Source organism: Lacerta agilis, chromosome Z, assembly GCF_009819535.1.
Source record: "Lacerta agilis isolate rLacAgi1 chromosome Z, rLacAgi1.pri, whole genome shotgun sequence".
Classification (NCBI taxonomy): Eukaryota; Metazoa; Chordata; class Lepidosauria; order Squamata; family Lacertidae; genus Lacerta; species Lacerta agilis.
The window spans coordinates 29,406,077-29,422,308 of NC_046331.1; the positions used below are offsets into that span (position 1 = coordinate 29,406,077).

The 16,232-nt window shown below is 44.8% G+C and overlaps 1 protein-coding gene across 2 annotated transcripts; it reads left to right on the plus strand.

Annotated features, from left to right (window-relative positions):
• The first annotated feature begins 1,319 nt into the window (after positions 1 to 1,319).
• Positions 1,320 to 15,424, plus strand: LOC117040311 (protein eva-1 homolog C-like). 2 transcript variants are annotated; one of them, XM_033138007.1, is made up of 8 exons: positions 1,320 to 1,566; positions 3,894 to 4,093; positions 7,970 to 8,093; positions 8,674 to 8,826; positions 9,850 to 9,993; positions 11,512 to 11,586; positions 13,240 to 13,329; positions 14,942 to 15,424. In XM_033138007.1, exons 1-8 carry the CDS (start codon positions 1,467 to 1,469, stop codon positions 15,325 to 15,327), a joined length of 1,272 nt encoding a protein of 423 aa, XP_032993898.1. In that variant the 5' UTR covers positions 1,320 to 1,466; the 3' UTR covers positions 15,328 to 15,424. The 2 variants fall into 2 exon arrangements, with proteins under 2 accessions (XP_032993898.1, XP_032993899.1); XM_033138008.1 differs by lacking the exon at positions 13,240 to 13,329 and having other exon boundaries at positions 1,321 to 1,566.
• Positions 15,425 to 16,232: the final 808 nt, after the last annotated feature.

Genomic DNA, 16,232 nt, shown 5'->3' on the forward strand with positions numbered 1-16,232 from the left:
CCCTTGCAACCCCACATCCCCTTCCTTCGACCCCACACATTATTGCTAGAGCAGGGTGTGATGTGTGGCCCACATGCGGCCCTCAAGGCCTTTTTTTTAGCGGCCCTCAGCAACATTTTATGCCACCCCCCAGCAGCTGAGTGTCTATGCAGGATGGGAGGGATGGGAATGAAGAAAGGAATATTCTGGAAGATCAGATAACTGGCTGGCAAGAACCCTGGCATCATTCCACGCTGCAACATTTTATTGCAGATCTCATGACTAAACTAAATATGTTTACACTTTATATTTTATTTCATTTAATAAACAAAATGAAAACAAAAAAAAACTATCACTCAACACAACTGAATCTTTCCCCTTATTTTGAAGGGAGGAAGTTTTCCTCTCTAAACAATTTAACAAAGCCTAGAAACTGGAGGAAAAACCATGCTGCCTTTCTTCGGAGCAAGCCACGAGGCAAAACCGGCTGATGTTTGTCCTGTATGTTGTGTTCTGCCATAAATAGCTGCCTTTCACAGCTCTGTTTAAAGAGCTCCATTGGTGCTCCTCTGTGTCTTGCCTTTTTGTCCTTGCTGACCTCAGTTTTCAAAACCAGCGTATTCTGTGGGCAGTGGTGGATGAGACAATCTCTTTGGCTGTGGGGCATTCAACCAAACTTATTGATGTGTTGCTGAGGGATTAACCCAGCCTTCCCCAGCCCAGTGCCCTCCAGATGTTTGGGACTATGACTCCCACCAGCCTTCAAGAACCCCACAGCCCCTGCTTTCATGGGGAGGGAGCGGCTGCCTGGCTTTCTGTTCACCTCACCTTGGTCTAGATTTTATCAGCTGCACACCATAGTACTGTGCTTATAAATCTGTAAAGAAATAACCATAATCAAAATGTCACTAAGCCAGGTAACTGCTCTTCGTTTGCTGTACATTAAAGGTTTTAATATATGCTAAATACGAAATCATAAAGGTACTTTCATTTTGAAAGCATCTCATGTGCAAATACACTTACTGCAAGACACGTTTTAGTTAGATTTCTATTTTTTAAGGTGCACCCTCACCTACCTCCCAGGATATATGCAAATATAAATGTTTACTGCAGTGTTTTTATTTTCACTGTCCTTTCTGTTGGAACAATACACGTTATTTGGGGGCCTCTTAAACTTAGGGCAATAATGCCCTCCAGACGTTGTTGGGACTATCAGCTATTGACCAAGTTGGCAGGGGCTGATGTAGAGGGCCCCACATTGACAACCCCTGGCTTAGGGCCTCAAAGTTCCTGATGGGACTTACTGGACCTCTTTTGGTTAACTAGGAAACACACCCGCACTGCCGCCAGTGCTAAGAACCAGCTCATTGTGAATGGACAATAGGAGCATTTGAGTTCCAGCAGCAGAAACAGATGAGAGAGACCACTAAGTCTGGAGCACTGGGGCAGGCAACAGCAGGAAAACCCAGGACCGTGTGTATGATGCGATGCCTGGATCTTGGCTGATGAGTTGGCTTCGGATGTGTGGGATTGTACTGGGCTTCTTCTGTTTTTCTGCTTTGCTGAAGGCAGCTCCTGAGTTTTCAGGTGAGTCTGTGAGATGAGCTAAAACTGAGAGGGGAGGCTCTTCTCCAGCATCTGTCCTGCTGCGACTGCTGTCTCCTAACAGGCAGTGGCTGTGGAAGGAAGGCAGCTTCCACTAACCGTACGCCTTAGACATCAGTTCCATACAGAGAGGCGGAGGTGGGAAGAAAGCAAGGGGGAAAGTGGAAAGGCTGGCTCCAAGAGCCTTTTCCTTAGACTATTGATTGATGACTCCTTGAATCACAGAGTTGCAATGGGACTTCATTGGTCATCCAGCCCAGACCCTGTTGCAGGAAATTACAGATTCCTTGACAGGAGGGCCCACCACCTTCTGAGATATTTTGCTATACCATCAGGAAGTTTTTCTTCCAGACTTTAAAAAGAAAACTGGGTGACATTATGCTGGTCTTCATTTGAAGAGCAGCCTTGGAGTATTATCAACATAAATCTAGGAGGGGGATTCCTTCAGCTCATTTCTGAATTTTTCAAATGCCTTTGAAAGCACTGTGTAGATATGTACATCTTCCTAATTTTAATGCTATCTTCCCTCAACCCTATGCATCCCATAATGGAAATTCTTGTCACATTTGGGGTTTCTAAGTGAATCTAGAACTTAAAATTACTCCCAGGACTACACTCTAGGGCTGCCTTAAAGGAAATCACTGTAGGGCTGCCTTAAAGGAAAGAACTCAGTGCAAAAAGCAAAAATTACTAAGTACAACAATGAATTTAAGGTGCTATAGTATGCATTATTTTTGCTGCAACAGACCAACGCAGCTGCCTTTCTGGAAATAGCTAAGATTACTACTAATGTGATCATAGTCACATCCCCATAGACACACCTCTTCCGAGGCTGTACAAAATAAAAATCAACTCAATGCAGACATGTATGGCTGCAAGGGTCCCTTCCAGCCATACAATTCTATGATTCTAACAGCAAACCAGCTATTTTCTCACCCCTCCCCTTTTGCTTAACATCCAACCTGATGAAATTTCTGTTGGATTCAAGCTCTTCCTTGCAATTCTTTGGCGTTTTGGGCATAGCTGTCAACTTTCCCCTTTTCTTGCGAGGAATCCTATTCGGAATAAGGGAATTTCCCTTAAAAAAAAGGGAAAAGTTGACAGCTATGGTTTTGGGTGGTCACGATGAAAGGATCTTGCCATTTTTCAAACTAAAAATGTGTGCTATTGCAACCCACCTCTTTGTCTGCCCTACTCATTTGGTAGCTTTCTCTTTTAGAAAAGCTTGCTTATTTGGCATGTAGAGGGTAGGCAAATAGCACCCATGAGAAATCATAGTCTCTGCATATGTGGTGACACTTTGCCTCTTTTAGTGCTTGCTCTATTGCACCACGTACCCACAATGTTAAAACAAAACTACATTAGAACCTTGCCCCCCTCAAACCCAGCTAAAACATCTAACACAAAATCCCACTGTCATCTTACTTGTTTACTTACTTAGTTGGTCTCTAAGGTGCTACTGGAATGAATTTTTTTCCCCAGTTATGGATGATGCTGGATTTAGTGGTTTCAAATCAAGCTGCAGGTATTTCTGTGGTTCCTTTCAATAAAGCTGTTGCTCCATTACAGGGCCAGAACAGACTGCAGAGTGACTGAATCCAGCATAGTTATGCTGACATTCTTGAACATTTTAAGTTGGGATGGCCAATGTGGTGCACTCCAGGTGCTGCTGGACTCCAACTCCCATCAGCCTCAGCCAGCATGGCCAATGGAGAGGGATGATAGGAGTTGTAGTCCAGTGCCATCTGGAGGGCATCACATTGGCAAGATGTTATGGACACAATAATAGTGCATTAGTAGTGAGCTTATCCTGCTTTAGTTTCTTCTGCAATGCTTCCCCAATGCTACCATATTATTGCTGTCTAGAAGGGCTATAAGCATAGCAAAAGTGGGACCAATATAAACCAGAACATTTGTGGTATAAAAAGTTGTGCGGTTTTAGCAGGAAGTTGCAGCATATGCAACTGATTGGAAATGAATCTGTGTAACCACCCCAGAACTTTTACAGGTGCAGAGAATGCACAGCTGGGCCCCTCTAAGTGATGTTCCTACATCATGAATGTCTCAAGAACCAACCCAAACGCATCACATTTCTTGATGGTGGCACCAAGAGATAGAGGAGTGTGAAGATTGGTGGACACTCAAGCTCTAAAAAATTAGCTATGCTAAGCCAGTTCTGGCCCAGAAGTGGATGGTTTCATTTCACTTATTTCTATATTTACAAATGATAGGAGATTGGCAGACTTATATTTAGTATTCTTTTCTTTCCAGAGACACCCAAACTCATTTGCTTTGTTTCCCCCCCTCAGGTTACTTACAGAAGATTTTGAAAAACCATACCGCCCACGCCTGTGATAGGGAGCAGATGACAATAATTTGCCCTCACAAGACTTCCATTAGTGTCCTTTCTGCATTCTATGGACGCCGAGTGCCCAGTCAAAACCTATGCCCAACCACAGAAGACCACTCCTTGGAAAGCACCGATTGTGTGTCTGCCACAGCCCATCAGGTAAAAGGCCCCAACATTTACATAGAACAGCACAAAAAAAAAATGTGTTGATAGAATTAATAAAAGAGAACTGGGGCACTGCTTGCCTGAGCAGAAATTAACATGCTATTTTTAAAAATTGAAATGTGCAGGTTTTTCTTCTTCTTTTTTAATCAAGCAGCTGCAGCTCAGTGATAGAATATCTGCTTTGCAGGTAGAAATGTCAGCCTCCAGCTTCTCTAGGTAGGGCGGCTGAGAATGTCCCCAATCTGAAATCAGAATAGACCTGGCCAGAAAGGCTCAAGGTTAACCAATGAGCTTCAGATAGAGTGTTGGACTAAAACCTGGGTTCAACTCCCCACTCATCCATGAAGCTTACTGGGTGACCTTGGTCCAGTCACTGTTTCTTACTCTAGCCTCATCTTCGTAGGGTTGTTGTGAAGACAAAATGGGGAGGGGGGGGTGAACTCTATGCTCCTTGGAAGAATGGTAGGATGCAATTTTTATAAAAAATGCTCACAAAAATTAGGACACCTATCCACGAATATACAGATGAATATCTGTGAGGACTTTTTTTGAAATAAATAATAATTGCAAACTGATATGGAAATGCAGTGAAATGAACTTGCAGTTGGAAAACTAAGAAACCAAGAAATCAAAACTGATGGACTCATCCACTTACTCTACAATATACTAGCTGCTTCGAGTAAAAAAACCTCATCCAAGGTGAACTAACAAAGTTTGCTCAGTAAGCAAGCCAGCCAGCTATGTTTATCCAAGATTGAAGTTAAGGCATTTCCTCATTTGCACAATTCATTTGGCAAAGAGCGGGTCTTATGGGAAGGGTGGGGAGGAGGCCTGAGAAGCAGGCTTGTGCTCTAGTAATTCAGAACCCAGCATCAGGATCTGACTCACTGCTGTCACCAGGAAACTCCTTCTTTCCATGGCTTACTATGTCTCCTTAGCATTGCATGCACACAACATGTGTGATTTCACTCATGTGATAATCAGCATGGACGTAGCACTGTATTCTCCTTTCCCACGCAGAAGGGGTTTCTAGGTAGGGATTTTCCTTTCTTTCATTAAATGGCCGCAAGTAGCAGCTGTAATATGGTTGCTGCAGGAGTAGCTGGTGTCAATAAGAATATGCCAAAAATGCAGAGGATGGAACAAAGCATTTCAGTGTGCTGGGCAAGAGGATAAGGCTAGAGCCAGTGTGGTGTAGTGGTTAAGAGCGGTAGACTCGTAATCTGGGGAACCGGGTTCGCGTCTCCGCTCCTCCACATGCAGCTGCTGGGTGACCTTGGGGTAGTCACACTTCTCTGAAGTCTCTCAGCCCCACTCACCACACAGAGTGTTTGTTGTGGGGGAGGAAGGGAAAGGAGAATGTTAGCCGCTTTGAGACTCCTTCGGGTAGTGAAAAGCGGGATATCAAATCCAAACTCTTCTTCTTCTGCGAATGGCTACTAGTCATGGAAGCTGGCTGATGAGGACAAATGAGGTGCTGCCCAACCAACCTCAGCCAGCCTTACCTCCTGCCATCTCACTTACAAGCAGTTGTGAGGATGCCTCTGCCTGTCATTGACTCTAGTTCTGCCTACTGCTGATCTCCTTGCTCCACCAGTTCCAATGGTCAATAGCCACCACTGTAGCCAGTCCTACCTCCATGGTCAGAAGCAGAATGCCTCTACATGCCTGTTGCTGGGAATCACAAGCAAGGAGGGAGCTGTTGTTTTCACATCCTGCTTGTGAGCTTCCTATAGGTTTCTGGCTGGCATCTGTGAGATCAGAATGTGGACTCAATGGGCTAGACCCAGCAGGGCTGTTCTTATGTTCTTCAGATTCACTAAAAGAGATTCCTAGCGAGATGTTGTATGGGTAGGCTCACAGTAATGGTCCTACTGGGAAGAGGACTCTCTGAATGTATAATCTGCAGTATCCAATAGTCAACTGTTTTTGCTGCCTGTCTATAAGTGCAATGATCAATGAGTTCTTGGGGCACAATACCTTGGGAAACAAGCTATTTGCAGTGGTGCAGTTAGTTTATTTTAAGCTCTGGGCTTAATGAGTTTACAAGGAAGGGGACACTCCATAATGATAATGTGCATTCCTTCACATCCAGTGAAGAGCCAGTGTGGTGTAGTGGTTAAGAGTGGAGAACCGGGTTTGTGTCTCCGCTCCTCCACATGCAGCTGCTGGGTGACCTTGGGCTAGTCACACTTCTCTGAAGTCTCTCAGCCTCACTCACCTCACAGAGTGTTTGTTGTGGAAGGGAAAGGAGAATGTCAGCCGCTTTGAGACTCCTTCGGGTAGTGAAAAGCGGGATATCAAATCCAAACTCCTCCTCCTCCTCCTCCTCTTCTTCTTCTTCTTCTTCTTCTTCTTCTTCTTCTTCTTCTTCACGTATTTAAAAATGTGCTAAGCCAGACCTCCCTCTGATGGAGCCTCTGGATTTCTGCCCCCAGATTCTGCCCTGACAGCACCACTGGCTGTTTGGACTGCTTGGTCATCATGAGTTGAACAGGCTTTGATCTAGTCAGGAGAGATAATATGAGCAGCTGCAGGGCCTTCTAAAAGCACATCACTCCATCTAGTGCTTGGCTGAAGACTAGCAATTGGCAGCTGTGGTTTTGTCAGAAAACATTAGAATTTAAGTAGAGCTTGTGTGTTAGAACCCGCAGAAATAGCTAGACTTGTGTGTATTTAAGAGAAATTCATGTGTGTATTTTAGTTGTGATAGTCTGTTAATCATTTAATTAGCATGTGTGAAGGCTAATTGAGTCAGGGCTCTGTGCTAGAAGACATCACTAATTCTGTGATGTCAGCATGGGGTTCAGAGGTGATAGAGTTCAACCCAATTTCTTTGAAGGTAAGAGCCTGGAGGTAATGATCCATTAGCATAACAAAGCATCAAAGAACTAGGTGGGAGAATGCAGGTGTACCAGGGCTTAGGTTTGCTAGGTTAGAACAGGTGGGATGTGACCATTCTTGGGGAAAGGCAAGCAGCAGGACAGGGATGCAGCTGTCTTTGGAAGAAGCTGGCACTGCTTGGGATGAGATGCTCAGAAGTAGGGCTGCCATATGTCCAGGGTTTCCCAGACATATCTGGGATTTTGACCTTGAAAATTGCATCTGGGGGGAATTTCCAGTTCATGGCAAATGGTCTGGGAAAACTCGGATGTATGGCAATGACACCTTTTTTTTTTTTTGAAAAATAAAGCTCCAAAAGTGGTGAAAATAAGTTCCAAAAGAAGGCAGATTTGCCCAAAGTGCTCAGCATGCATGTTGGGCAGTGGTGGCTGAGGCAAGAGAAGGCTTCGCTGGACTGAGGGACAGTGAATGTGGGGCCTCAGCTCAACTTTTGCACTTGCCTTTCAGAGGCAACGGCTAGGGCAGCAGGATGCTGAGGCAGAACCTGGAGAAGGCAGCGCCTGCTCTGCACCAGGCCATGCCATCGAGCAAATTGAACGGAGGAAGGCAGGGAGTGGGCCAGGGGCAGGGTGGGGGATTTGAGGGGGAAGAGAAAAGAAGGAAAGTGCGGGGAGAGGTAGCCAAGACAGCTCTTGGCAGCAGCTGTTCTTGCTCCAGTTGTCGAGTTAACGGGGGCTCCAGGAGACAAGCCAGTCACCAGTATGCGGCCGGGGAAGGGGATTTTCAAGCAATGTTATGGTGTGCCCCCCCCCAAAAAAAAGTCTCAAAAGCTCAACAACTTTGGATGTCCCTGGTATTGACTTGCATGGGGAGTTGCACTGGAATTTGATGGGAGCTGTAGGGAGCTGTGGTCCAATATATCTGGAGGGTACCAGGTCAGCAAAGTATTTTCTAGGCACGAGCAATCATCTTTCTAACAAAGAACTTAATTCTGGTACTACTTTAAAGCCTCTCCTTCTCCTACAGAAAATGATGGATGAGTGTCAGGACCAGCGATGGTGTCATTTCTCTGTCCACAGCCATGTGTTCGGCCCTGATCCATGCCCAGGTACGCACAAGTACTTGGTGGTCTCCTACAAATGCAGACCAGGTGAGTGAGTTCAACAAGGCATTAACTAGGCCAGGGTTCATTGGTGCTAGCAGTTTATGATTCTGATGTTCCCTTTGAAGTCACATTTGCTTTTCTTATTTAAGCAGTCTGCAGTCAAGCAATGTGTACAAAAATGCACATATTGTGATAAAAGCACAAATAAATTGAAAAATAATGTATCTATATGTGCACAAAACTGCATCTATTGGTGAAAATAACATGCAAAAATGCATTATAATAGGGAAAATTGTAAACAATCGTGCATATATTAGGAGACCAAAATACTGGTGAATCACAAATGGATGTGGACAGTGCTTTTTTTCCTGGGGGGTATGCAGGGGTATGCATACCCCTAAACATTTTGTGAATCTTTGTACTTTTGTCCAATTACCATATTTATTTTCCCAGATTTGAACTATAAAATAGTGATTTTCTTGAGTCAAAATGAGAGTACCCCTAAACATTTTTTTTAGAAAAAAAAAGCACTGGATGTGGAAATGTGGAGAACGGGAGAGTGGGGGAAAAATGAAAAATTTCAGAGAAACTGAAATTGACAGATTTGTCCATCCCTGTGTCTCAGCCAACCATCGCCTCAAGACTGTGTGTGAAAATGAAAAACTGAGACTGCAGTGCCGGAACAAGTCCATCCTTGCTATTTACTCTGCCATCTATGGGAGGCCTTTGCGGGGAAAGCCAGAATGCGAATCGGTGAACAGGACGGGACCTGACATAGGTATGAAATGCTCCCCTCAAAATATTTCAAAGCAATTTCAAAGTACCTTAAAGACTATCTCATTTCTTATGCTCCAACCCCAACCACTGATATCGTCTGACAGGGCACGTCCTGTGGCTCCCTATGGCTTTGAAGTTTCGTTGGCCTTCACAGGGGACTGAGCCTTTATCATGGCAGCCTCTGTCCTGTAGAACTTCCTGCCACTAGATGTTTAGCCAAAACCATCCCTCCCTTCTTCTGAAAACTATCTTCCTTAAACAGGACTTTGCAATATGAATTTCCTTTTCCTTTTTAGCCATTCAATATTTCTTGATTTGCTTTTGCTGTTTTTAAAATGATGTTTTTATGTATAGTTTTTGCAGATTTTATTCTTACACATTGTACAGTATATATATATATATATATATATATATATATATATATATATATATATATATATATGTATGTATATATATGGGTTATAAGTATGAAAATAAGCAAACACCAGCAATTAAAACAATTAGGAACAATTCCTTACTTAAGACCATAAACAACAATCCAATACATACAAACACAAAATGGGACATGATGCAAACAGAAGCTGGGATTGACTTCTGTGGTTCCTGCTTAAAACAGGGTGCTTGGAGGTAGATATGCTGTAGACTTCAGGCTGAAGAGGTCAGTGAATAGGCAGCAGCAATGGAAGTGAAGAGAAGGGCGCCATGGCCCAAGATCCTTGCAAAACCTGAAGCCAGCAGTAATAGAGCCTAAGTGATGAGAGATAACCTCCATACTGATGGAGACCATTTAAATTTACACAATGGAAGAGAACATTCAGAATGCCGCTGTTTGTCACAATGAAATTTCAGAAGTGTGGTATCAGGTGATTATCAGGCCTGTAGTGGGTGGTGGGTTGGGGAAGGCAGGATTTAACCTACTTGCTTTATGCTGTTTCCTACCCCTAAGTTTGTGGTTTGAACTGAAGCCAGTTGTGGCACTTCTCCACCGTTCTTTGGGACTGAATGTGCTGTGTCCATGCTTTAGAGTGTCTGGCCCCTGATGCCTTGAGGAGAGTTTCCCGGAGGTGTCACAAGAAGGAGAACTGCACCATTGTTGCTGATAAAGCCACTTTCGGAGACCCCTGCTTCCCTGGAGTGAAGAAACAGCTGAGAGTCTCCTATACTTGTGGTAAGCTACGTAAAAAAACAGTATCAAATTGTGCTTCATTGGAAAACTGGCACTGTAGAAATAAGAGGGACAGGAAAATGCTTAAACTGCTTGACAGAGCTGAAGGTTAAGATATAGATGGCACTCCTACCTATAAGAATGGCCACTGCCAGAGAAAAAAATATCTCTGTGGCCAAAGGCCCTTCTAGGCCAGCATCTTGTTCCTCATAGTGGCCAACCCAGATACCTTGAGGAAGCTCACAAGCAGGACACTAGGACAATAGACCTCTCCCACCATTGTCTTCCAGTGACTGGAATTCAGAAACCCTCTGATGCTGTAGAATTAGATAGTGTACAGCCATCATGATTGGCATAAGAACTTAAGACCAGCCTGCTGGATCAGGTCAGTGGTCCATCTATTCCAGCATCTTATTTTCATAGCGGCCACACAGATGCATATGGAAAGCCTGCAACGGCACCCTCTCCTCCTGTGGTTTCCAGCAACTGGCATTCAGGAGCCTCTTGGGCTTGTTGATCAGAAGGTCAGTGGTTCGAATCCTCGCGACGGGGTGAGCTCCCATTGCTCCGTCCCATCTCTTGCCAACCTAGCAGTTCGAAAGCATGCCAGTGCAAGTAGATAAATATGTACCACTGCAGCGGAAAGGTAAACGCCATTTCCGTGCACTGTGGTTTCCGTCACATGACCTGGAAAGCTGTATGTTGACAAACGCTGGCTTCCTCGGCCTGAAAGCGAGATGAGCGTCGCAACCCCATAGTCACCTTTGACTGGACTTAACCGTCCAGGGGTCCTTTACCTTACCTTTTTACCTGAAGTAAAATACATGTTCTCTTATGTGCTTCTTGTACTTTACTATTTCTCTCTCTGACAAGCAATGACATTAAATAATTCTAGATGGAAGCACTTATTTTATTCATGTGTTTCTATTTACCAGTACTATTCCAACTGTCCCTTGTCTACCCAAACCCCAAATCTTTATAGTTCCTTTTCATTAAGATAAAACTTTTAAGTTTAATCTTGCTGTTGCTTGCATATTTGAATCTAAGTGTTGCTTGCTTGTTATTATTAGACTTGGTGTTGTCCTTCTCCTTAGAATAGTTTTGATCTGATGAGTTTAAGTTCAGTGTGTCATAGTCTGTTTTATTTAGTCTGTCTCGACTGCAGCCATGTTATGTTTGTGTTATTTATTAAGCCATAGTCTGCCTTGTTAAATTCTTAAGGTGGTATTCAATTAAGTTTTATTCAGAGCAGACCCACTGAAATTAACGAACATGAGTAAGTTAGGTTCATTAATTTTAATGGATTTATTCTTGATAAAGGGTTGAATACCACCCCTTGTGCCTTGTGTATACGGCTGTTTCACAAACACACTGCCAGTGTGCTGCTACTTCATGCGCAAGCATTCACTGTTGCACACAGTAGCAACTATAAAATGGGCATCAGTCCTATGAAAGTTGGCAGCAAAACCTCCACCATGACCCCCCCCAATCACAAACAATGGTTCCTCTTCCCCTTTTTAGTGCCAAGGCAGCTGCTGGAAGAGGTGGGCCGCAACTCCCAAGAAGACCCTTTCTTAATCTCAGACTACACACATGGTAAGTACCCCGCTTGTACCTTAATCACAAGTAAAGCTCTGCATTTAGAATCTGCTTGGTAGAATCCTCTACCTCCACAATCCATCTAAGGCAGTCAGGCAATCCCTTCTGCAGATAGTGGTCTCAGGTGGTGAATGCTGAGAGGACTGTATCTTAACTGGGGCCACAAAGAAAGAAGAGCGTGCTATCAGCATTATAAGCAGAATCGTGAGATTTGCAACTTTTTAACCCCCCCCCAAAAAACTTTTTATAATAATGCATTATTAGTATTCTAAGCAACTAGTACATGTTGACCTTAAGACGTTAATACTCTACTGGCTGATGAAGAATCTCCAAAACAGGGCCTTGTCCTGGCATATTAACTCCATCTGGCATATAAACTTCAGGAAATAAATCTATCCATAAGAGACTTGAAAAGCTTGAATCATTTAAATCACCAGTTCTACACAATTGTACCCTTGTGGCCTGAGTTCTTGTTTGTCTACAATTTTCTGCATTGCTTCTATCAAGAACTCCAACTTCTTTAGTTTAAAGGTGTGGCAAGACAGGTTGGGTGGTGTACACAACACTGTCCTCCAACAGAGGGGAGCAGTTGGGAGACGTAGGAGAAACAGCCAGGGGCAGCCACCTCTGCCCCTGCTGCCTGAAGTGTCCACCACCCATTGTGTAACGGGAAGGCCTTGCACAGGAAGTGGCCTTGAGTGTAAGGCCTTTGGTCCATCTCTCTTGGTATCATCAACCCTGACTGACTCCAGATTGCAGCCAGCCCTACCTTGCTATAGATGATGGTTCAATATCTGGGTGCCACATAACTTAACCACCTCATCCTCATAATGCACATCTGTCACCTAGCAGAGCAGAGGACTCTGAGATTTATTCTTGTGACTTCACGTGAAAGCAAGGGGCAGTGTGGTGTACCGGTTAGAGCGCTGGACTGGGACCAGAGAGACCAGACCCAGTTTCATATCCCCACTCAGCCCTGAAACTCCCCAAGGGACCTTAGTCTCATCATGCACTTTCAGGCTAGTCTACCTCAAAGGGATGTTATGTGGATAAAAACAGGGTTAGGTGGGATAGAAATGGCTACACACGTAATAATAATATCCTTCTGGCCCTTGAAACATTTTTGGTCAGCAGAAGTAAATAGGAAGCAGAGAAAGTGAGACTGAGGCAAGGCCAAAGCTCACCAAAAGGGTGCAATGGTGACAGCTCCTACTAACCACCTGCTATTACATGCTAACTGCCTCTGGACATGGAAGTTCTCTCATGGTTAATAAACATGGGTGATAAATCTGTTTTTTCTGAAGTTGTTGTCACTACAACTTAAAAGCATAGGAAGTTGCCTTATCTCAAGTCAGACCATTGGTCTATCTAGACCAGCATCGTTTATACTGAATGGCAGCACCTCTCCAGGGTTTCCGGCAGGTGTCTCTCCCAGCCCCACCTGGAGGTGCCAGGGATGAACCTGGGAACTTCTGCGTGCAAAGCAGTTGCTTCACCACTGAGCCCTGGTCCTTCCCCTTTGTGATGGTGAGTTCCATAGATTACATGATAAAGGAGATGCAGTTTAAGGCTGAATGTCTGTTAGGCAGGCTCCCCTTATCTCCCGAAACCCTTGTCAGTAAGAACGTGCTATCCCCTTGTTTGCTGCAGGTGGCTGGTACACTGGGCCGAGGCTTTCCAGGCTCCAAGAAAATCTGATGATATTTACTAGCTCTCTGGAAACTTTTGCCCTTTTCTGGGGTATGTCTGACTTCCCTGGGTGTGCAAAATGGGCAGAGTTGGGATGCTGGGGGAAACCAGGCCAACCAGGGCCATGGAGAACATTATGCGGGCGGCAAAGCTGTGAATGGGTCCCCCGACCTTTGCGGTAAACGGGGGTGGCACGTAGTTACTGCCAGAACAGAGGAAATGTGCCACTTGCAAATAAAAGAGAGGGCAAAATGTTTGCACGTGCTAAATAATATGTTATAGATTCTGATGTAGAAGTGACTTATAGCTGAAATAGAAATGCAACACATTTTGCCTTAGTGGTCTGTCCTCCTAACAGTCCTGAAAACAGAGGACTGCTTTCTGTAAAGCAGGATAGACGGTCACCTTAACTGTTAAGCAGCTCTTTTAAGCTATTTTTATCAGCTCAGCAGTGGTAGGAGAAAGGTGCTTCGCCCATGTCTCCTACCCCAGCCTTTTCTAGATCTGAAGTACCTGTTAGTCTCACTGCAGAAATGCAGGGGCAATACAGATCCCCATCTTCTCACCACAGCAAGACTGTTAGCAGCTTTCAGATGGGGAGTGGGATTTAGAAAAAGGAAACAGCACTCCACCCACTCCAATAAAAACTGAAAACCTTAAAGTAAAACTACAAGAAAAGGGTGAGCCCATCATGGATCTCACATATCACATTTGACCTTTTGGTGTGCCTTTTCTGTGGGTGCAACCCTCACCCTCTTTAAAGACATTATCCTAGAGTTGCAGAAGGAAAGCCCACTGGAATGAATGGGCAGGGGTTGCATGTTGTCCCCCTCCCCCTTTAATCCAGATTTGCCAGTTCTGCAGATATGCAGTAAGTAAAAACTGGGTGTGGAGGTGGGCAGGGGTTGCATGTTGGTCCCCCCCTTTTTTTCCTTCCAATTAGACAGGAAAAATAAATTTGGGGTGGCGTTTTGATGACAACATTGTGTGCGCCAGGGAAGGGGAACCTTTGGCCAGTGTGGTGTAGTGGTTAAGAGCGGTGGACTCATTATCTGGGGAACCGGGTTCGCGTCTCCGCTCCTCCACATGCAGCTGCTGGGTGACCTTGGGCTAGTCACACTTCTTTGAAGTCTCTCAGCCCCACTCACCTCACAGAGTGTTTGTTGTGGGGGAGGAAGGGAAAGGAGAATGTTAGCCGCTTTGAGACTCCTTCGGGTAGTGAAAAGCGGGATATCAAATCCAAACTCTTCTTCTTCCTCTAATAGGTTGTTGGACTGCAACTCCCATCGTTCTTGACTACGAGTCATGCTTGCTGGGTCTGATGGGAGATGTAGTCCAGCAACATCTGGAGGGCCAAAGGCTCCTCATCCCTATTGCAGGCGCTGTAAACTTGCATGCATGAGTCACACTGAGTGCACAATAAATTGGATGTGTCCTCTCTGTTTACCAATCAATCTCTCTTTTCCTCCAGTTAAACTGCAGACTTAGGTATATGAGGAGGAGAGGGTGGCTGGAGCCGATGCCACATTCAGGAGGCTCAGACACCCCAAACCATACCCTTTCTGCTTTTGGCCCCTCCCTCTTAGCACCCTATCTCTGCAAGGGAGGAGAATGCGGGTTGGCTCCCCCCCCCATTGAGTCTTACTTTTCTTTTTCTTTGCAGGCGTTCCTGAGAAGGTGGGCTTTTATTTCTTGTGTGGAGTCTCAGGAGGCCTGGTGTTCCTCCTCCTCCTCTTTGCACCCAAAGTGGCCTTCCTCCGGGATTTAAAGGAGGCATTCAAAGCTGCAGAGCTGAGCGAAAGCTTAGAGCTGGAGACCACCAAGCTGCAGGATGAGCAGGATGACGAGAACCATGATGACAGCTCCTCCGACTCCTCCTTCCGCCGCCTCACTTGCACCTACCGCAACTCCAACAATATATTTGGGCCAGAGCTCACTGCAGCCCTGGAAGGAGCAGCAGACCATATGGGCCACGAGGGAGACGAGATCTGGATACCCAAGGAGTCCAGCCCATATGCCATCCACAAAATTAAGTCTGCTACCAAATGAGAGAGAATTTGCCATGGGAACAAGGTCAGAGCTGTCTGTTGTAAGCTGAGGTGGACTGAGCTCAATGGCTTCGTAGAATTATAGAATCATAGAATCACAGAGTTGAAAAGGATCACCAAAAGTCATTTAGTCCAACCCCCTGCAATGCAGGAATCACATCTAAAGAATCCCTGACAGATGGCCATCCAACCTGTTTAAAAACCAATGAATTAAGAGTCCACCCCATCTTCCAAGGTAGTCTATTCCACTGTCCAACAGCTCTTACTGTCTGAAAGTTCTTCCTAATGTTTAGTTGGAATCTCCTTTATTGTAACTTTAATTCGTTGGTTTGGGTCCTACCCTCTGGAGGAAGCAGAAAACAAGCTTGCTCCTCCATCTTCCACAGCCTTATAGATATTTGAAGATGGCTGTGATATCACCCTTCAGTCTTCTCTTCTGTAGGCTGATTATACCCAACTCCCTCAACGTCTTACAATAAAGGAGATCCATAAGGTTTCCAGACCCTTTATCGCCGGGGCTTTGTGAAGTTGGTTTTGTTATCTTCTGTCGGAATACGTTTCACGGATCCGCCATGGATTCACATTTATTTGGTTATTTTGTGAGTTTTTCGAGGTCTACTTTTGGTATAATTGCGCGCAAAAGCGAAAGTGAAAGCATGAATGAATAGTGTGGTTCACTTATGAGATTAATCCGCCTTTATTTTATAGTTCCGGTTATGTTCAAAGTTGTTAATGAGCGTTAAACTTGCTTCCCGCCTTTTTGGAGGGCAGCAACAGTGATGTTATTGGTTGAGGCATTGATGATGATGTCACGTTTGTTCCCTAATAAAAGGCAGAGGCACCCCGCTTAGGCACGTTCTTTTTGGTTAGTCGCACGTTCTTTTTGGTTAGTCGCACGTTCTTTTA

Excerpts from the sequence above, each read along its gene's own strand:
- LOC117040311 (XM_033138007.1), top strand. The coding sequence starts at position 1,467 with ATGCCTGGATCTTGGCTGATGAGTTGGCTTCGGATGTGTGGGATTGTA. Across the intron at positions 8,094-8,673 it reads CTCCTACAAATGCAGACCAG|CCAACCATCGCCTCAAGACT; the intron begins GTGAGTGAGTTC and ends CCTGTGTCTCAG. Across the intron at positions 8,827-9,849 it reads CAGGACGGGACCTGACATAG|AGTGTCTGGCCCCTGATGCC; the intron begins GTATGAAATGCT and ends TCCATGCTTTAG.